General features: G+C 44.2%; 1 protein-coding gene across 8 annotated transcripts in view; it reads left to right on the forward strand.

Moving 5' to 3' along the window:
* TCF12 (transcription factor 12) overlaps positions 1-22,019 on the forward strand; it is a 524,272-nt gene that overhangs the window by 172,132 nt on the left and 330,121 nt on the right. For all 8 annotated transcript variants that reach the window (XM_063926156.1, XM_063926155.1, XM_063926163.1 and 5 more), the window contains exon 5: positions 17,184-17,286. In XM_063926156.1, coding sequence (XP_063782226.1) covers positions 17,184-17,286 — 103 coding nt within the window. The remainder of the gene's footprint in view (positions 1-17,183; positions 17,287-22,019) is intronic.

Here is a 22,019-nt window from a genome sequence, read left to right on the forward strand (position 1 = left end):
TTTCTATGTCGGGTGCCTATTCGTATGCTTAGTAGGTGGCATGCAAAACAATTGAATCGCCACCTTAGTGTCGTGGCTTAGTAGTACAAAAACTATGGGCCTAATTCAGACCTGATCGCAGCAGCAATTTTGTTAGCTAATGGGCAAAACCATGTGGACTGCAGGGGGGCAGATATAACATATGCAGAGAGTTAGATTTGGGTGTGGTGTGTTCAAAACTGAAATCTAAATTGCAGTGTAAAAATGAAGCAGCCAGTATTTACCCTGCACAGAAACAATATAAACCACCCAAATCTAACTCTCTCAGCAAATGATATATCTGCCCTACCTGCAGTGCACACGGTTTTGCCCATTAAAGAAAGATTTCTTAATAAGCCCATAGTTCTATAGGTTTATTGCATAATCTTAAATGAAACCACATTCTTGCAGGTTTGGAATACAGTCATGTTTGATCCCAATTGTCAGCATTGTAGTGTTAGCGTATTACAAATCATGACAGGAAGAGCTAACAATAGGAACGCTAACATCCATTGGCAGTGCCGTAACTAGACATTTTAGCGCTGTGTGCGAGAAACAGTATCAGCGTGCCCCCCCATACAAACCAGGTCCAGAGTGCGACAAAAATATAGGGGCGTGGCTTCACTTGTAAGGGGAGTGGCCACATGGCTCCCTTTTACACAATACGGCAGGCAGAGTCCCCCTTTTTGCACAATATGGCAGGCAGAGTCCCCCTTTTTGCACAATATGGCAGGCAGAGTCCCCCTTTTTGCACAATACGGCAGGCAGAGTCCCCCTTTTTGCACAATACGGCAGGCAGAGTCCCCCTTTTTGCACAATACGGCAGGCAGAGTCCCCCTTTTTACACAATACGGCAGGCAGAGTCCCCCTTTTTACACAATACGGCAGGCAGAGTCCCCCTTTTTACACAATACGGCAGGCAGAGTCCCCCTTTTTACACAATACGGCAGGCAGAGTCCCCCTTTTTACACAATACGGCAGGCAGAGTCCCCCTTTTTACACAATACGGCAGGCAGAGTCCCCCTTTTTACACAATACGGCAGGCAGAGTCCCCCTTTTTACACAATACGGCAGGCAGAGTCCCCCTTTTTACACAATACGGCAGGCAGAGTCCCCCTTTTTACACAATACGGCAGGCAGAGTCCCCCTTTTTACACAATACGGCAGGCAGAGTCCCCCTTTTTACACATTATAGCACTGCTTGCTAAACACATCAGGACACATGCTGCAGTCACTAACCTGGGATCCCGCCTCGTCGTCCTCCTCCACGACCGTACACCTGGCACTCTCATCAATCATGGCTTCCGACAACCAGGCCGCACTGACTCCTGCGCTGCACATAGCCCCGCTCACCCTTGTCAGCAGCGCCAGGAGCTGAGCTGCTGGACAGTAACGGGGGAGGCGGGGTAACACCCAGTGCACACTGCATACAAGGCAGAGGCGGGCGGGAGGCGTCGGTGATTGACACTTCAGTGTCCTGCAACTTGTATAGTGGGTGCGCTAGCCGCTCAACAGCAGAGGGCTGAGCTCACACCACATACAGGTCAGCGGCACGGCAGCGGCGAATGATGGTCACTGGTGATGAGTGAGTGACACTTGCGAGATCGGCCGTGTGGGTGGTGCTGCCAGATGGTGCACCCACAGTGCATTTGCGCTGTGGGCAAGGCACCATTGGCACACACCTAGTTACGGCACTGTGCATTGGTAATGGGCAAAACCATGTGCACTGCAGGGGGAGCAGATAAAACATGAGCAGAGAGAGTTAGATCTGGGTGGTTTATTTTGTTTCTGTGCAGGGTAAATACTGGCTGCTTTATTTTTACACTGCTATTTAGATTTCATTTTGGACACACCCTCCCAAATCTAACTCTCTCTCTGCAAATGTTATATCTGCCTCCCCTGCTGTGCACATGGTTTTGTCCATTAGCTAACAAATTTTCTGTTGCAATCAGATCTAAATTAGGCCCTATGTTCGCAACAATTGAGACCAGTAATGGTTTGATTCACTTCCACACATCATCAGAGTCTGAGAGACTCTGTATTGTTCAGTACAATGGGTGAGTAGTAGAACACAAGTTGTTCCTAGAAGTGGTTAATTAGTTGACAGAATATCAACAGGCACATTTCAAGTGCTTCTCTTAGCAGTTTATGTAGCTATTACTTCTATCCTCTAATGCAGGGGTGGGGAACCTGCGGCCCTCCAGCTGTTGAACTACACATCCCAGCATGCACTGCAACTATTTTAGCATGGCCAAATAACAAAACTGTAGCAGGGCATGCTGGTATGTGTAGTTCCACAACAGCTGGAGGGCCAAAGGTTCCCCACCCCTGCTCTGTTACCAATTGGCAAAATGAAAATACTTCAACGGTTTTTTTTTTTTTGTGGTTGGTGGCCATGGATAGAAGCAGAAGTTTGCTAATTGATCAGTATCTACATTGCGCACTGGGTTCTGAATGGTTAGTTCAATTCATTGATTTGGCGGTGGACGGCATTAAATATTACCAGAGCCACTGAGAGGCAGTGGTTACTCCGTACAGTGTAACATTTTGTTCCTGCCTAAACTGCAGGGTAATCCATGAATGACTGGTCATGATCACCCGATGGCAATTATCACCAGATAGTCAATCAGATTAACCCATTGCTTTTGCTGTTTATTGGCTTTTTTTTTTGGGGGGGGGGGGGGTATCCAATTGCTGCCAATTCCTTTTTTGCCAGAGGAAAATGGAGTGATATCGCGATTAATGATCGGTGGTCATTATCGCGGTATCCTATTACAGGCCATTTTCATTGGCCGATATAGGATCCGCGATCGTGCAGAACTTATCTCCGATCCCATGTGTTATCGTAGCTCCAGCAGCCACTTATTGCTGGTTATGCTTCATGTGCCTGATGCACCCGAAGCATAATCCATGATAAGTGCCGGCATCGGGTGGATGAGCCCGCCGCATCGGTGCTAATAGGATAGCGCCCAGCGATTACATTTACCCACGGTCATTGATTGAGGGTAATTGGATACCCACCTTTTGCATTTATGTTGTCTTGCGCCTGAAAGGTGAAACTTAGCCTGATTATGGCCATAATTCTGGTGCTGAAAATGTTAATTAAAATGCATATTTAACAAATGCATGTGCACTACTCATATTTTTCAAAACTGAGCAGGGACGGTACCATTTGAAGACTGACAACACCCCTCTCTGAAGGTATAGCAAAATATATCTTGTTATTTTAAAATGTGCTTCCTTTTTTTTTTTTTTTTTTTTTTTTTTTTACTAGCTAGGTATTTTGTAGACTTCAGAACATCTCATTGACACAGCCTTGGAGTATTACCGTGTCTGGAACGTTACGAGGAAAATTAAACCAAGATAAATAATGAATAATTAATTCAATGACAATTTCCAGGTTATTACAGTTTGTGTAATTACACATTTGCCAACCAAAATTCTATAGTAAACCTTTTTCTCATACGTCCTAGAGGATGCTGGGGACTTTAAAAGGACCATGGGGTATAGACTGGATCCGCAGGAGACATGGGCACACTATAAGACTTTGAATGGGTATGAACTGGCTCCTCCCTCTATGCCCCTCCTCCAGACTTCAGTTAGACTCTGTGCCCAGAGAGACTGGACACACACTAGGGGATATCGCCTGAGTTTCTCTGAAAAGACTTTGTTAGGTTTATTATTTTCAGGGAGACCTGCTGGCTACAGGCTCCCTGCATCGTGGGAGTGAGGGGAGAGAAGCAGACCTACTTCTTCTGAGTTCAAGGGCTCTGCTTCTTAGGCTACTGGACACCATTAGCTCCAGAGGGTCTGATCACTTGGTTCGCCTAGCTGCTCGTTCCTGGGGCCGCGCCGTCACCACCCTCACAGAGCCAGAAGAAAGAAGCCGGGTGAGTATAGGAAGAACAGAAGACTTCAGTGACGGCAGAAGACTTCAGAGTCTCTGAGGTACTGTGCAGCGGTCGTGCTGCACGCAATTGCTCCCACACACAGGCGGCACTACAAGGGTGCAGGGAGCAGGGGGGGCGCCCTGGGCAGCAATATACCTCATAAATAAAGCCTGGCAAAGATGTATACAGTGCATAGGCACTGTATACGGACCCCCGCCAGTATAAAAATGTAAAAAAATAGTGGGACTGAAGGGGCCCGAGAAGGGGGCGTGGCTTAGCCCTCACAACTCTATACAGCGCCATTTTCTCCTCACAGAGATGCTGGGCCTGCCAAAACACTGTTAAACACCTAACAGTGTAAAATAAGGGGGGGGGGGGGCACAGTTATTTAAAGCAATATAGGTTCAACCACGAAGCACTATATATATATATATATATATATATATATATATATATATATATATAATGTGGACAAAGGATGAGGTAGTAAAGGCGACCGCTGGTGTCAATCAAATGCAGAGAATAGGCAGTTACATAAAAATTAAAATTTATTTAGACTGTGGTGCACTAAAACAAAGTCGAGTAAAAAAGTGGAAGTTGATACAGTAAAAATAATATGCACAGGGGGGTGAATAAAATGTTTAAAAAATTACAGTTAACATAAAAAATGGTACATAGGACATAAAAACATACGGGATTAAAAAAGTCAAAAAATTCAACAGCACCCATGGGTGCTGCTTTGATCTAAACCTCAACTACTAAGTTAAGATATTTCACTCCTTTTTTGAATTTTTTGACTTTTTTAATCCCGTATGTTTTTATGACCTTTAACTACAGTATCTGTGTCATTTTTTGCAAGTCTCTGAGAGTGCCAGCATTTTTTCCTGTATGTATACTTTGCAGTCGTGACTGTCGCAGGGCACCGGAGCAATCTGCACATGCTTACTGGGAGTGCCAAGCAATACTCTGTTATATATATGTGTGTATATATATGTATGGTACGTTTGCATTGAGCTGTAGCTCGAGCACAGACGTGGTAGTATTTGTGGGGACTTCCTAGTGAAATTAGGTATATATTTCCCTCAGACCCCTCGGGGTCATAAAAATGTTATTTTGCCCAGTTACTACTCCCTGTTGTCGACACGAATACTATGTTTTATGTCGGCCATAATGTTTCCTGTTTAAATACACAACTTTGGCATTCAGTAAATGTCCATACACATTCAGTACACATTAATGTCACCAGGGACCCTGCTGTTCCTGACAGATTATATATATATACATATATAATGAGATGTATGTATATATATATATATATATATATATATATATGTGTTTAAATGTGTATATTTGTATTACAATTTATTATGAATGCTGAAGTAAAGTTATTCCTTCTCATGTGCTGGTTGCTCTGTTAATGAAGCTCTAGGTCAGCCGTAACAAGATGGTCTCGAATCCTCACGAGGAGTCCGAGTGTTTATTCTTTTCCCGCCGTGGATAGAATAAAGTGAAAGTCAACCCCTGGTCTGCACGGGGCCCTGTCACAAAGGATCGTATACAGGAAGCTAAGTGATATTTTAATTATATGCTTTGATGATATTTGCATTACATACGTATTGGGGAGTGCTTGTATTAAGAAATGGTCGGTTACCTTGTTATCCGATATAATTACCCTGGGGAGAAAGGGGATATTCCTTGGGTCTTATCTAGAACATTGCAGCTTGCTGCCGTGCGACTACAAGAGGTATGCACTGACGCCGAGAAATCCTGGAGTGTCTTCACTGAAGGGATAATCTGGTTTGGGGATGGCTTTGTTAAGTTGATCTCGGCAGATACCACTGGTAAGTTTACCTTCTTGTGCTATGTTCCATCACAACGGTTGGTGACGCATTTTTTGTGGGATGGAGTCCTTTTAACCTTTTTGTGGGATGGAGTCCTTTTAACCGGTTGGATACCGTTTTTATTCCCCTTCTTTGTAGGTAGAGGGAGGTGAAAAGGTAAGAGGTCTGCAGCCTTTTCAACTTCGCAGAACCAGATATCGTCGTCTGTTTCTACCACATCCACCGCAGGTCGCTGGGTCTATCTTGCTGGAGCCCACACCGGTGGGAACTCGTCTAATACTCTTCAGTAAGTCCTGGAATGGACTTGACACAGAGACTTAAGAATAGAGTCAAAAGGGGGACATACTCGAGTTTTCCAGATGATTCCCCTCACTGATTTTTCAAATAGATCTTACCGATTCTCCTCTGGACGGGGAGGTAGTATGCGACACCATACAAGAGTTGGTTCAGGATCAGGACATGGTCCGGCGGTCCCTGTCACACAAAAAAAAAAATGCTGTTATTCAAGCTTTTTGGTGCTTCTGAGCCCGGACAGCTCGGCAATCCCAAAAGGATTTCTACTTAGGAAGTTGAACGGCAAGATGGAATCTCTCAGGGCAGGGATCTCCAGCCTGTAAAAGAAGAAAGAGGGTTTAAATGCGGTTTCATCCGCATTAAGCTTACCTGGGTTTGCTATTCAGGATTGTCATTGTCATTTCACCGGAGTGATGGCAGTATGATGGTTTGCCTTCAATAGTAAGAGCCATTATTATTCTGTACTGGGACGCTCTCATGACTACGGCGAGGTCTAGAAACAAGTGGTACGAATCGTTGTTTCTCTCTGACAGTTCTTCAACACAGAGAATCACTGTTGATCCCAGTGGCGCAGATGTCTGAGTTGGGAATAAGATTAGATACTGAACTGTTGAGTCTTTTTTTTTTTTTCCTGTGGAAAGAGATTTGAGGATCCAGAGTCGGATCAGGTTTGCAACAGTGTAAACCCATCAATACGTTCCGTTGATGAAGAAGATGGTTGCGGCCTATGAGGCCATTCGGTGAGCAGGACAAATGCCAGAGTGGTTTTTGCGGGACCAGTTGGACATGTGGACCGGGTATCACCTGCACATGCACCGGGAAATAATCCTATTTTCCAGGACCAGGATATCTCTCCTGTCGTGACTTCACAGTTCTCACCTCCTACAGGGACGAAGGTTCGGGATACAGGATTAGATACTGGTGTCCATGGATACAAGTCTCCGAGGCTGGGGAGCAGTCTTTCCAGGGGAAGAATTTCCAGGGGAAAAGGTCAAGCCGGCAATAAGCATTCTTGAATTATGAGCTATTTACAACGGAACATATTCTTCGCGATCTGCCCGTCTTAATTCTATCGGACGACTTAACAGCAGTGGCGAAAGTAAGCAGCTAGGGCGGAACGAGGAGCAAAGCGGCAAGGGCAGAAGCCGCAAAAGTTTTCTGCTGGGCGGAAAGGCATGTAAAAGCTCTATTAGCGGTCTTCGTTCCGGGTGTAGACAACGGAGAAATAGACTTCCTCAGCAGACACGATCTCCATCCAGGAGAGGGGGGTCTTCATCAAGAAGTTTTCACAGAAGTCACAAGTCTTTGGGGATTTCCTCGAATAGACATGATGGCGTCTCGCCTCAACAAGAAATTTCAAGGATATTGTTCTAGGTCAAGGGACACTCAGGCAATAGCAGTGGACGCCCTCGTGATACCATGGATGTTTCAGTCGGTCTATGTGTTCCCTCCACTTTCACTCTTTCCGAAGGTGATAAGCATAAGAAGAACAAAGGTTCAGGCGTTCCTCTTTGTTCCGGTCTAGCCAAGGAGGGCTTGGTATCCAGATCTTCAAGACTTACTCATAGAAGATCCCTGGCCTCTTCCTCTACGAAAGGACCTGTTACAGCAAGGACAGGGCGTGTATCAAGACTTACCGTGGCTGCGTTTGACGGCATGGCGGTTGAACGCAATATCCTAGCCCAAAAGGGTATTTCCGGTGAAGTCATTCCCACATTGCTTCAGGCTAGGAAAGGAGTAACGGCGAAGCTTTACCACCGTATTTGGAGGAAGTATGTGTCTTGGTGTGAATCCAAGAAGGCTCCTACGGAAGAATTTCAGCTGGGTCGTTTTCTCCATTTTTTTGCAAGCAAAGGTGGATGCAGGTCTAAAGTTAGGCTCCATTAAAGTGCAGATTTCGGCCTTATCAATTTTCTTTCAAAAAGAATTGGCCGCCTTTCCAGAAGTTCAGACTTTCGTGAAAGGAGGACTGCACATCCAACCTGCATTTGTGCCCCCAGTGGCACCATGGGACCTTAACGTGGTGTTGCAGTTTCTTATGTCACACTGGTTGAGTTAACATTTCTCACTTGGAAAGTGGTCATGCTATTGGCCTTGGCGTCCACAAGGCGGGTGTTGGAATTGGCGGTTTTGTCTCACAAGAGCCCCTGTTTGATCTTCCAGGTGGATAGAACTGAGAACTCAGCAACAATTTCTGCCAAAAGTGGTTTCCACGTTTCACAGGAACCAGCCTATTGTGGTACCTGTGGCTACTTAAGCCTTGGCTGATTCGAAGGCTCTCGATGTAGTCAGAGCTTTGAATATTTGTGTCGCCAGAACGGCTCGGATTGGAGAAACAGAGGCTCTTTTTATCCTGTATGCTCCCAACAAAATTGGGGGCCCTGCTTCTAAGCAGACTGTTACACGCTGGATCTGTGATACGATTCGGCATGCTCTTTCTACGGCTGGATTGCCGTTACCGAAGTCTGTGAAGGCCCATTCTACCAGGAAGGTGGGCTCTTCTTGGATGGATGCCCGAGGAGTCTCAGCGGTTCATCTTTGCCGAGCAGCTACGTGTTCGGGTTCAAACACTTTGCAAAGTTCTACAAGTTTGTTACCCTGGCTGATGAGGACCTCATGTTTGCTCAATCGGTGCTGCAGAGTCATCCGCACTATCCCGCCCCGTCTGGACCTTTGGTATAAACCCCATGGTCCTTTTGGAGTCCCCAGCATCCTCTTGGACGTATGAGAAAATAGGATTTTAATACCTACCGGTAAATACTTTTCTCTTAGTCCGTAGAGGATGCTGTGCTCCCGTCCCAGTGCGTACTGTATCTGCAGTTATTGGTTATGGTTACACTCATGTGGTGTTTCTTTTCAGTCAGTCTGTTGCTGACGTTATTCCTGCCATGGCAGGCGGTATGTTATTATTGGTCGTGTTTACACACAGGTTGTGTTACATTTTCGGTCAGCATATTGCTGTATGTTTTTCATGCCGTCGGCTGGTGTTCTATTGAATGCCACGTTCTGCGGCATGTTCGAGGTGTGAGCTGGTATGACACTCACCGTGTTTAAACAATAAATTCTTTCCTCGAAATATCCGTCTCCCTGGGCACAGTTCTCTAACTGAAGTCTGGAGGAGGGGCATAGAGGGAGGAGCCAGTTCACACCCATTCAAAGTCTTATAGTGTGCCCATGTCTCCTGCGGATCCCATCTATACCCCATGGTCCTTTTGGAGTCCCCAGCATCCTCTACGGACTAAGAGAAAAGGATTTACCGGTAGGTATTAAAATCCTATTTTTATTAGAGTTTCTGTGACGTCCTAGTGGATGCTGGGTACTCCGTAAGGACCATGGGGTATAAACGGGCTCCGCAGGAGACTGGGCACTCTTAAAAGAAAGATTAGGTACTATATCTGGTGTGCACTGGCTCCTCCCTCTATGCCTCTCCTCCAGACCTCAGTTAGTATCTGTGCCCGGCCAGAGCTGGATGCACCCTAGGGGCTCTCCTGAGCTTCCTAGAAAAGAAAGTATTTGTTAGGTTTTTTATTTTCAGTGAGATCTGCTGGCAACAGACTCACTGCTACGTGGGACTGAGGGGAGAGAAGCGAACCTACCTGCTTGCAGCTAGCTTGGGCTTCTAAGGCTACTGGACACCATTAGCTCCAGAGGGATCGAACACAGGCCCAGTCCTCGGTCGTCCGGTCCCGGAGCCGCGCCGCCGTCCCCCTTGCAGAGCCAGAAGAACGAAGAGAAGTTGAAAATCGACGGCTGAAGACTCCGGTCTTCATTAAGGTAGCGCACAGCACTGCAGCTGTGCGCCATTGCTCCCTTAGCACACCACACACTCCGGTCACTGATGGGTGCAGCGCGCTGGGGGGGGGGCGCCCTGGGCAGCAATTAGATTACCTTACTTGGCGAAAAGCCCATAATACAGTCTGATAAACTGTATATGTGCATTAACCCCCGCCATTAAAGTACATAAAAGGACAGAAGCCCGCCGCTGAGGGGGCCGGGCCTTCTTCCTCAGCACACCGGCGCCATTTTCTCTTCACAGCTCAGCTGGAAGGAAGCTCCCCAGGCTCTCCCCTGCAGTATCCTGGTACACAAAGGGTAAAAAAGAGAGGGGGGGCACATAAATTTAGGCGCAAAACTGTGTATATAAGCTGCTATAGGGGAAAAATCACTCAGTATAGTGTACATCCCTGTATTATATAGCGCTGTGGTGTGTGCTGGCATACTCTCTCTCTGTCTCTCCAAAGGGCCTGGTGGGGAACTGTCTTCAAATAGAGCATCCCCTGTGTGTGTGGTGTGTCGGTACGTGTGTGTCGACATGTCTGAGGTAAAAGGCTCCTCTAAGGAGGTGATAGAGCGGATAAGTGTGTGGGAGGGTGTCTCCGTCAACAACGCCGACACCTGTTTGGATATGTGTAAGTGCTGAGGTAAAATTATTGCACAAAAGGTTAGGGAACAGAAAGGAAATCTACCCTGGTCTGTCCCTATGTCACAGAGTCCTTCAGAGTCTCTCTATGTTCACTATCCAAAATAACAAAGTATCGACACGGAATTTAACTCCACTGTCGACTACGATAATGCAAAGTTACAGCCAAGAGGGCTAAAAGATATTCAATATATGATTATTGGAATAAAAGATGATTTGCATATCACTGATGACTCATCTGTCCCTGACACGAGAGTACACATGTTAAGGGGAAGAATGCTGAGGTAAATTTCCCTCCTCTCATGAGGAAAAACAGCGGGAATCTCCAGACAAGAGACGGCAGCTTCCCACAAGAGAATTCTCAGGCTGTATCCTTTCCCCACTAGGGCCAGGATGTGTTGAGAATCTTCCCCTTGGGTGTCCTGTTTGCACTAGCTATACTCAGGGATCCTGCAGATAGCGTTCACATTCTAGTATACTACCCAGACCGGCGATTGTGTCGGCATGGGTTTATAGCGCTGTGGCAGCGTGGACAGGTACCTTATCAGCAGAGATTGAGACCCTAGTATGCATATAAATATTTTAATATGCTGTCTTAAGTGATAGATATATAATTATAAAGCATGCCCAAAGGGACATGAGTATACTGGGTCCTAGAGACAAAAGCTATGTCGATTTCTGCTTGACGTGTCCTGTAGAATATACATTGGACAGATGATGCCGACTTAAGAGGCATATGGAAGGCTGAGGATTGTGTGGAGAAAGGTTCTCGGGCCTGGTCTCCACAGTTATAGCTGGTAATTCTGATATTTTGCCTTATATTCCTGCACAGCCTAGGAAAGCACGACATTATTAAATGCAGCTTTTCGAATAAAGAAACAAGAAAGTCTGAGGTGCGTCCTTTCTTGTCAGAGCCGGGGGCAGAGGAAAGAAGCTGTACAACACAGCTAGTCCCCAGGAACAGAAGTCCTCCCCGGCCTCTACAAAAATCCACAGCATGTCGCTGGGGCTCCACAGGCGGAGCTAGGCCCGGTGGGGACACGCCTTCGTAAGTTCAGCCACAAGTGGGTTCACTCCCTGTTAGATCCCTGGGCAATAGAAATTGTATCGCAGGGATACAGGCTGGACTGTGAGAAGATGCCCCCTCACCGAGGACCCGGCGGGCTTCCCCCCAAGAGAGGGAGCCAGTGTTAACTGCAATTCGTAAATTGTATCTTCAACAGGTGGTGGTCAAGGGTCCCCTCCTTCAACAAGAGGGTGTTATTATTCGACCATGTTATAATCCCGAAACCAGACGGTTCGGTTAGACCCATATTGAATTAAAATCCCTGAACATATACCTGAAAAGGTTCAGGTTCAAGATGGAATCGCTAAGAGCGGTCATTGCATGCCTGAAATGAATCGGGACATAAGGGATGCATACCTTCGTGTCCCCATTTATCCACCTCATCAGGCGTACCTCAGAATTGCGGTACGGGATTGTCATTACCAATTTCACCAAGGTAATGGCGGATATGATGGTGCTCCTGCGGAAGCAAGGTGTCACTATTATCACATACTTGGATGATCTCCTCATAAAAGCGAGATCAAGAGAGCAGTTGCTGGACAGCGTATCACCTTCTCTGGAAGTGAAACGGCAATACGACTGGATTCTATATATTCCAAAGTCGCAGTTGGTTCCTACAGCTCATCTGCCTCGCCTAGGCATGATCCTAGACACAGACCAGAAGAGGGTTTATCTCCCGATAGAAAGAGCTCAGGAGCTCATGACACTGGTCAGGAATCCATTGAAAACCAAAACAGGTGTCAGTGCATCACTGCACTCGAGTCCTGGGAAGGATGATGGCATCATACGAGGCCATCCCTTTCGGCTGGTTCCATGCAAGGACAATGGAACTTACTGGACAAGTGGTCCGGATCACATCTTCAGATGCATCGGTTAATCACCCTATCCCCCAGGGCCAGGGTGTCTCTCCTGTGGTGGCTGCGGAGTGCTCACCTTCTCGAGGGCCGCAGATTCGGCATTCAGGACTGGGTCCTGGTGACCACGGATGCAAGCATCCGAGGGTGGGGGGCAGTTACACAGGGAAGAAAATTCCAAGGTTTGTGGTCAAGCCAACAGACTTGCCTTCACATCAATATTCTGGAACTAAGGGCCATATACAACGCCCTAAGTCAAGCGGAGTTCCTGCTTTGCGACCAACCGGTTCTGATCCAGTCAGACCGCAGGGGCTCATGTAAACCGCCAGGGCGGCACAAGGAGCAGGGTGGCGAGGGTAGAAGCCACCAGAATTCTCCGCTGGGCGGAGAATCAAGTAAGCGCACTGTCAGCAGTGTTCATTCCGGGAGTGGACACGACCTCCACCCGGGAAAGTGGTGACTTCATCAGGAAGTCTTCACGCAGTTTTGCAAATTGATGGAAACTGCCTCAGGTGGACTACATGGCGTCCCACCTCAATTAAAAGATAAAAAAGGTTTTACGCTGGGTCAAGGGACTCTCAGGCGATAGCTGTGGTCGCACTAGTAACACCGTGGGTGTTCCAGTCGGTCTATATATTCCCTCCTCTTCCTCTCAAAACCCAAGTGCTGAGAATTGTAATAAACGGAGGAGTGTGAACAATATTCTTTGCTCCGGATTGGCCAAGAAGGACTCGGTACCCGGAACTGTAAGAAATGCTCTCAGAGGACCCATGGCCTCTGCCTTTCAGTCAGGACATGTTGCAACAGGGACCCTGTCTGATCCAAGACTTACCGCGGCTGCGTTGGACGGCATGGCGGTTGAACGCCGGATCCTAGCGGAAAAGGGCATTCCGGATGCAGTTATTCCTACGCTGATAAAGGCTAGGAAAGACGTGACAGCAAGACTTTTTCACTGTATATGGCGAAAATAGGTTGCTTGGTGTGTGGCCGGGAAGGCACTACAGAGGAATTCAAGGGGGGTCGATTCCTGCACTTCATACAGTCAGGAGTGACTATGGGACTAAAATTAGGATCCATAAAGGCCAAGATTTCGGCCCTATCCCTTTTTTCTCTCAAAAAGAACTGGCTTCACTGCCTGAAGTTCGCACGTTGTTACAGGGGTGCTGCATATTCAGCCCCTTTTGTGCCTCCAGTGGCACCTTGGGATCTTAACGTGTGTTGGATTCCTAAAATCCCACTGGTTTGAGCCACTTAAGACCGTGGAGCTAAAATATCTCACGTGGAAAGTGGTCATGCTTTTGGCCTTAGCTTGGACTAGGCGTGTGTCAGACTCAGAATTGGCGGCTTTGTCATGTAAAAGCCCATATCTGATCTTCCATATGGAAAGGGCAGAATGGAGGACTCGTCCCCAATTTCTCCCTAAGGTGGTATCATCGTTTCATTTGAACCATCCTATTGTGGTGCCTGCGGCTACTAGGGACTTGGAGGATTCCAAGTTGCTGGACGTAGTCCGGGCCCTGAAACTTTATGTTTCCAGGACGGCTAGAGTCAGAAAAACTGACTCGCTATTTATCCTGCATGCACCCAACAAGCTGGGTGCTCCTGCTTCAAAGCAGACTATTGCTCGCTGGATCTGTAACACCATTCAGCTTGCACATTCTGCGGCTGGACTGCCGCATCCTAAATCAGTAAAAGCCCATTCCACGAGGAAGGTGGGCTCTTCTTGGGCGGCTGCCCGAGGGGTCTCGGCTTTACAACTTTGCCGAGCTGCTACTTGGTCGGGTTCAAACACTTTTGCAAAATTCTACAAGTTTGATACCCTGGCTGAGGAGGACCTTGAGTTTGCTCATTCGGTGCTGCAGAGTCATCCGCACTCTCCCGCCCGTTTGGGAGCTTTGGTATAATCCCCATGGTCCTTACGGAGTACCCAGCATCCACTAGGACGTCAGAGAAAATAAGAATTTACTCACCGGTAATTCTATTTCTCGTAGTCCGTAGTGGATGCTGGGAGCCCGTCCCAAGTGCGGACTCTGCAATACATGTTTATAGTTATTGCTTAACTAAAGGGTTATTGTATGAGCCATCTGTTGAGAGAGGCTCAGTTATTGTTCATACTGTTAACTGGGTATAGTTATCACGAGTTGTACAGTGTGATTGGTGTGGCTGGTATGAGTCTTACCCTGGATTCCAAATCCTTTCCTAGTAATGTCATCTCTTCCGGGCACAGTTTCCCTAACTGAGGTCTGGAGGAGGGGCATAGAGGGAGGAGCCAGTGCACACCAGATATAGTACCTAATCTTTCTTTTAAGAGTGCCCAGTCTCCTGCGGAGCCCGTCTATACCCCATGGTCCTTACGGAGTACCCAGCGTCCACTACGGACTACGAGAAATAGAATTACCGGTGAATAAATTCTTATTTTCTCTTCTTGGTGATTAGAAAGTATTTGGCATTTGCTTGATGTGGCCATCTTGATACGACAAGTAATATTTTGTGTTTTGCAATAATTTTAAATAAGGAAATTACCAAAGTATCTTTTACATTTTTGTGAAGGGTGGCTTTTAACTTGGTACGGTCAAATTGAGTTAATTAAAATCTTTTTGATCTTTGAGCATATTGCTTAACATAGACTGGAGATGACTGCATATAATCAGTATTGGGCTCTGAGGGTTTATTTACTATACAGCAACTTTTCAAAACTACCTATGTTTTTTACTACAGATTTTAAAACTTCAATGCAATTGAAGTTTTGCTCTTAATAGTATTGCTGTTTTAGATTCTGTGGGCGAAAATTCAGATAATCATAAATTCCTTCGTGTTATCACTTCCAACAGTGCTTATACAGTAGGTCCCTTTCATGCTGCAAATTGTTGAATGGCCTCATCCTATTCAGTTTGGATGCTGGTTGTGTAGCAGAACTGGAGAAAGGTCCTCTGGCAAGTGGCCCGTATTTAAGTTAAGACAGGACTCTATGGGCGAAATAAAGCGGTTTAGCGTTCCCGATCTCTAGTCTGGCAGGTGGGGAGGATATATATACAACTGTGCTTTTTTAATTTTTTTGTCATGCCCAGAGAGGTCTGGTTTAACTGCGTAAAGCAGCTAAACATAACCAAAGTAATGGGCACAATGCAAAAAAATCCTTTTGGAGCTGTCAGTTTCTCATTTTAGCTCGCCCCCTCTACAGATCGAGCATGAACTGAGCAACAATTGAATAGCTCCATTAAGCTATTCAATTGTTGCACCCTTTATATACTGTAGTATATAAAGTGCTGTACACTTTATAATATTTCCTGTTAACTCTCTTAACCCATCCACCATCATAGATTTGTTTGTTTTGACATTTAGTAAAGGACAGTTAGGAATAAATTGTATCCAAGATCTTTCTTTATTAAATATAGTGGTAGCTATGAACTTGGGAATTCATCATCTTTGTGTACTCACATAAACACATTGTTATTATACTTGCCTCTTTTATTTGTATCTTTGTTTTACTTCAGTTTTAACTTTAGTGTATATTCAGTATTAACCTTGGCTAGGAGCCACTTGATTTCCTTCGCAGCTGCTGCTTCAGGTTGTCTATGTGACAGGCGAAGCATTGGCTACCAGAGGAGATCTTTTGCTGTTATGATTAAGTGGTAAATTTCAGTTTGATTCTGATTTCCTGTCCATCACTTATCTACAGCACCAGTTTTATATAGTAGTAGACTATAGATTAGTTTATAGAATTCAGCAGCACACCCAAAACAAAACTTTCTTAGCAGTAGTTGTTAACGATTCAAGTTGGCTGTTTGGCCTGTTCTTTACGCAGCCTCTGGATAGAATGCCAGTGGTAATAGCAATGTTGTCACAGTAGAATGGATACAGTCTGTTGAATCTTAGTCTGAATTTTAGCCTATGGGCAAAAATTACTGTTGACTTTATGGGCACTGTGTTCTCTGGATGAATGCTAATGGCCACGAGCTTTCCTCCAGGTCCTGTCCCTGACAGATGTCTAAATATCATTTGCCTGGTATTTTATTAGATACAGGTGTGTACAGAGGGATATCACAGTCCTGTAGAAGGTGATCTCTCTACTCCCGAAACCTGGATCCATAATTCTGCAAGTCTGCTTGAAAGACCTCTGGTAGATATGACCTTTATTAAAGCAGGCATGTCCAAACTGAGGTCCTCCAGCTGTTGAGAAACTACACATCCCAGCATGCCCTGACACCGCTTTAGCATTCTCTGACAGCAAAACTGTGTTAGGGCACGCTGGGATATGTAGTTTCACAACAGCTGGAGGGCCGCAGTTTGGACATGCCTGCTGTAAAGCATTTAAAACCCTTTTATTATTTATTTTTATTTTTTTAATTCAGGTCATGAGGCAACTCCTTATTTTTTCAAGATAAATTTATTGATAATGAAGCTTTATGCATTCATGTACATTTTACCTCTCAATGCACTTTTGCAATGCATATGCGGTTGTTTTGAAATACAGGGTTTTTTTTTGTAATTACTGGATTTCTTATTCATTCCATTGTGATGTGTTTTATTTTGCTGAACCTATTAAGGCTTTTGTTTCAAATTATCTTGTAACTTCAGTTTTAGCTTTGTTAGTTGACAGAATTGAGGATTTTCCATTCTACATAATGTCTAATAAGATAATATATATAAGCTAGATGACTACAGCATGTTCAGGGCTGAAAGCTAAGTTTATCATGACAGTGGCCAATTACAACTCTATACATGAATTAGGAGTGTCATTACACTCAATTAGCAAGACTGCCACATAATCTGCTTAATACTCTGCTCTCTTTTCCCTAGGGTTTTGCAGACAGTCCTCATTACAGTGAACACTTGAATGACAGTCGATTAGGGCCCCATGAAGGATTGTCCCCGACACCTTTCATGAACTCAAATCTGATGGGTAAGTAGGTAATGCTCACAAGCAGCCCCTCAAAGCTTCTTGCCTTTGGAGACCTTTTCATCCCCTTGTCTCAGGATGACACACACAGCATCTGGACATTGGCAATCATCTGTTATCAGTTTGAGTTTCAGCCTTTAAAATGTTCTTCATTTGATTTATTCTCTCTATCTACTGGTAGAGTCCTAAAACATTAAAATTGATTAGCCTGAAATATAAATAAATAAATAAATATATATATACAGGTTGAGTCTCCCTTATCCAAAACGCTTGGGACCAGAGGTATTTTGGATATCGGATTTTTCCGTATTTTGGAATAATTGCATACCATAATGAGATATCATGGTGATGAGACCTAAGTCTAAGCACAGAATGCATTTATGTTACATATACACCTTATACACACAGCCTGAAGGTCATTTTAGACCATAGGTTCTCAAACTCGGTCCTCAGGACCCCACACAGTGCATGTTTTGCAGGTAACCCAGCAAGTGCACATGTGTATTAATTACTCACTGACACAGTTTAAAAGGTCCACAGGTGGAGCTAATTATCTCACTTGTGATTCTGTGAGGAGACCTGCAAAACATGTACCGTGTGGGGTCCTGAGGACTGAGTTTGAGAACCTGTGTTTTAGACAATATTTTTAATAACTTTGTGCATTAAACAAAGTGTGTCTACATTCACACAATTCATTTATGTTTCATATACACCTTATACACACAGCCGGGAGGCCATTTAATACAATATTTCAGCCTGGGATCAAGACCAGGGCGCAAAGAGACGCTCTGGTAGAGGACGTACACGACGGGGGAGGCAATGTGAAAGAGACCGTAAAAAAGACGGCAAAACCAAAGAAGTAATATTTAATTTATCTTCTAAATCCTTGACGGAAACTGAATATCATGTCCTTCAACGGGGGCTTAGTTTTATTCCAACTACTTACCATCATAGTTTTGAAAGCAAGGTTGATCTGGCTCGTTTCAACCGCCAATTACGTTTGAAAGAACATTTTTCACAGAAGAACACTGAACTGGTATCTAATCGTGACTGTCCTGTCCGTATTAAATCTCAATTTGATCCAGTTTCTACCAACATGTCCATACGTTCATTCACCCGAACTATGTACAGTGAAATTGATAGTCTTACTGTAAATCCAATTAAAGGTGGTGGTAATTTATCTCATGCAGAACGTCTTGCACTTAAGGATCTATCTATTCGGCAAGATATCACAATCCGCCCCGCCGATAAGGGGGGCGGTATTGTGATACAAGACCTTGAGGATTACATTCTTGAGGCTGAAAAACAGCTGACAGATACTAATGTATATACTAAATTGAGGCGAGATCCTACAGAGGAATATATCTGTGAACTCAGTCACGTGCTGCAAGGAGCGGCCAGTGAAGGATTGATTAATCAATATACTGTAGATGCTTTATTGACAAAATCACCAGTAGTTCCGGTTTTTTACACAATTCCGAAGTTGCATAAGAACTCTGTCAATCCTCCTGGCCGCCCCATAATTGCCGCACGTGACTCATTGTTTTATCATGTTGCTAGACATTTAGATCATTATTTGCAACCCATTATTCAGAATCAGATGACATATCTGAAAGATACCTTTGTATTCCTTGAAAAATTGAGTCATGTTACCCTGCCTGACGGAGAATGTTGGTTGTGTACAGCTGATATAGTCAGTCTGTACACAAACATCCCACATGAGAGGGGGATCTCTGCAGTAAGGAAGCTGATTGAGGGCAATCAGACATTGTATCATGGTCCTGATTTGAATGTTTTTGTTGATCTTCTAACTCTGGTATTGATACACAATTACTTTCTTTTCAACAAATGTTATTATTTACAGCGGTTGGGCTGTGCGATGGGGTCCCCAGTGGCCCCCGCATTTGCGAATGCTTTTATGTTCGAGTTGGAACAGCAATTATTTTTTAAGGATGAGTACATCCTTTTAAGTTCCTTCGTTACATAGATGACGCATTTTTATTATGGACAGGTCCTAGAGAGGCATTTATTCAAATGATGATGGAGATTAATTTAAGTGATCCTAACATTAAATTTACTTTTGACATTCAGAAACATAGCATCCATTTTTTGGATGTGAATGTTTCTGTCATTTCTTCAGGCTTCACTACCTCATTATACAGAAAGCCGACTGATTGCAATAATTATCTCCTAGCTTCCAGCCATCACCCTGAACCCCTTAAAAGGGGTCTTCCTTTTTCCCAATTGCTCCGAGTTCATCGTATTTGTAGTGATCAACAAGATGAACTGATACAAATGGATATTATGATACAGAGATTTCTGGAACGAGGGTATCCTAACAAATTGCTACAGCAAGCTAAGGCAAAAGCATTGCTGGCACCTAAAACTAATTATCAGTCGGATAGACAGAGTAATAGTGTTGATAATGCTATGGTGTTTGCTAGTAAATACTCTACGGCTAGTAAGAGGTTAACGTCAAAAGCTAAGAGAATTTGGCCTATAATACAATCTGACCCAGATTTAAAAGTATTGTCAAATAAACGTCTTCTGCCAAGTTATCACAGAGGGCGTAATCTAAAGGCCCATACACACTTGACGATGCACACATCGTTAACGACCGTCATTAACGACTTCCCTTGAACTTCCCTTGAACAGCTGAGCAAACGACATGAGCATACACACTACCAACGACCAAAGACGAAAGATGAAAGACCAAAGACGAAAGATGAAAGACCAAAGATGAAAGACCAAAGACGAAAGACCATAGACCATTCATCATTAAAGCATTCAAGCTGAACAGTTTATTAAAATAATGAGCTGGTGAACAGTGGCTTGGTCGTTGGTCGTTGGTCTTTCACACCATACACATTCAACGACGTCTCTGGTCGGTAACGACCATAGTGGAAATTGAGCATACATGCTCCACAGATGAACGATGGACGTTAACGTCCCGCGGGGCCGCGCATCGTTGGTCGTTGGATGCATACACACTTGACGATATAATGAACGACGTCGTTCATGAGGGCTGAAATGAACGACATCGTTCATTTTATCGTCAAGTGTGTATGGGCCTTTAGAGACATGCTAGTCCATTCAGATATCTCAGAATTTACAACTGTGAAACCCTCTAATTTTCTCACAAGAAAATATGGTAATTATAGATGCTTAGGATGCACTACATGCATCTACTTGGTAACAGGAGATACGATGTACCATCCTCATTCTGGGAAAGCTATCAAAATTTCCCATTGTCTTACATGTACTTCCCGGTTTGTTGTTTACTACATCAAGTGCCCTTGCGGGCTTCTTTATGTGGGAAAAACATCCTGCACATTTAGGGAGCGCATGGCACAACACCGGAGTGCCATTAAGCTAGCTATTGGAGGTAGGTCTTCGGAGCAGCCTGTAGCTAAACATTTTAAAGCCATGGGCCATAGTCTTTCCAGTTTGAGGTACAAAATGATAGATCATATACCTGAAAGTCGTAGATTAGGAGATCGCAATAAATTATTATTGCGTTGTGAGACCAAATGGATTTATTTCCTAAATACGATAGCACCCCATGGTTTGAATGAAACTATATCTTTTTCAAGTTTTCTTTATTAATGTTTTTACAGTCCTTAGATTAGTAATTGTGATATTTCCTTTATGTGAGACATACTGTGACTACTGCTTAGCGCTTTTATATGTTAACATTGTTACAGATTTGTAGCTATTGATATAGAAACATTATTACATGTTGGCATTAGCTTCGGCTTTTGATTATTATGTATCTATTTGTACCAGAACCTCCTATGGTTGTTCAAGGGTTAACGAGGTATTTCACTTTATTGTTCCGTTCTGGTTGACGTCGGCGGAAGTGTACGCTGCCGGCTGCACCTGAACATGTTTGCACATGGTGTTTAGAATGTATATAGGTAAGCACTGTTTTATATTACTTTATGTACGCCTGATGACTGTTTTATAATAAAACCGAAACGTTGCAGTCATCGACGGGGTGATGTCCTGTTATTTATAAGAAGTCCTGAGAGTGCCGCCCACACACATCACTATGCATGCAAGTACAATTGCCTGAGAGGGCACCGGGCATCTATTCTATTCTATTATTTCTTTGGAGTGCCGGGCTCTGGAACTGAGTGTGTGTGTGTGTGTGTGTGTGTGTGTATATGTGTATATATATATATATATATATATATATATATATATATATATTCCACATCAAATCTCCCCAAAAAATTGAAATGTCCACCACCCATCTCAGATTTTTACAAATTTGTTTTAGTTAAGAGAGGATGTCAAAACAACTGTTTCTGGCAAATATCTCGACTGTCTGACAATTTGTTTGCTAAGTATTGATTTATCAATTAATTTAATTATTTACTAATCGCGGCTACTTTATCCAGTTTATTTGAAGTATCACGGGTGTTAAGTAAGGATTCACCATGAAATTTGGACCCCTAAGATAACTCAACCTCCCGAATCGAAAAATCCAAACCAAATTACTTTATCTGCTTTTCATTTCGAGTTACGGTAAAAACGCACGTTTTTCTAAATACTTAAAACCGGTAGGTTCAATCAACATTAGAGATCCCAATTTTTGTTACGTGCTTAACAAAGGTATACATTATTACCACACAAAAAATCAGCATGGTACTCTGTTTCATAGTGGAGAAAAAAAAAAATCATGAAGTTGACGTTCAATTACTGTTGTACCGCATACATAATTAACACTAGAA

The sequence above is a fragment of the Pseudophryne corroboree genome, chromosome 6 (assembly GCF_028390025.1).
Source record: "Pseudophryne corroboree isolate aPseCor3 chromosome 6, aPseCor3.hap2, whole genome shotgun sequence".
Taxonomy (NCBI): Eukaryota; Metazoa; Chordata; class Amphibia; order Anura; family Myobatrachidae; genus Pseudophryne; species Pseudophryne corroboree.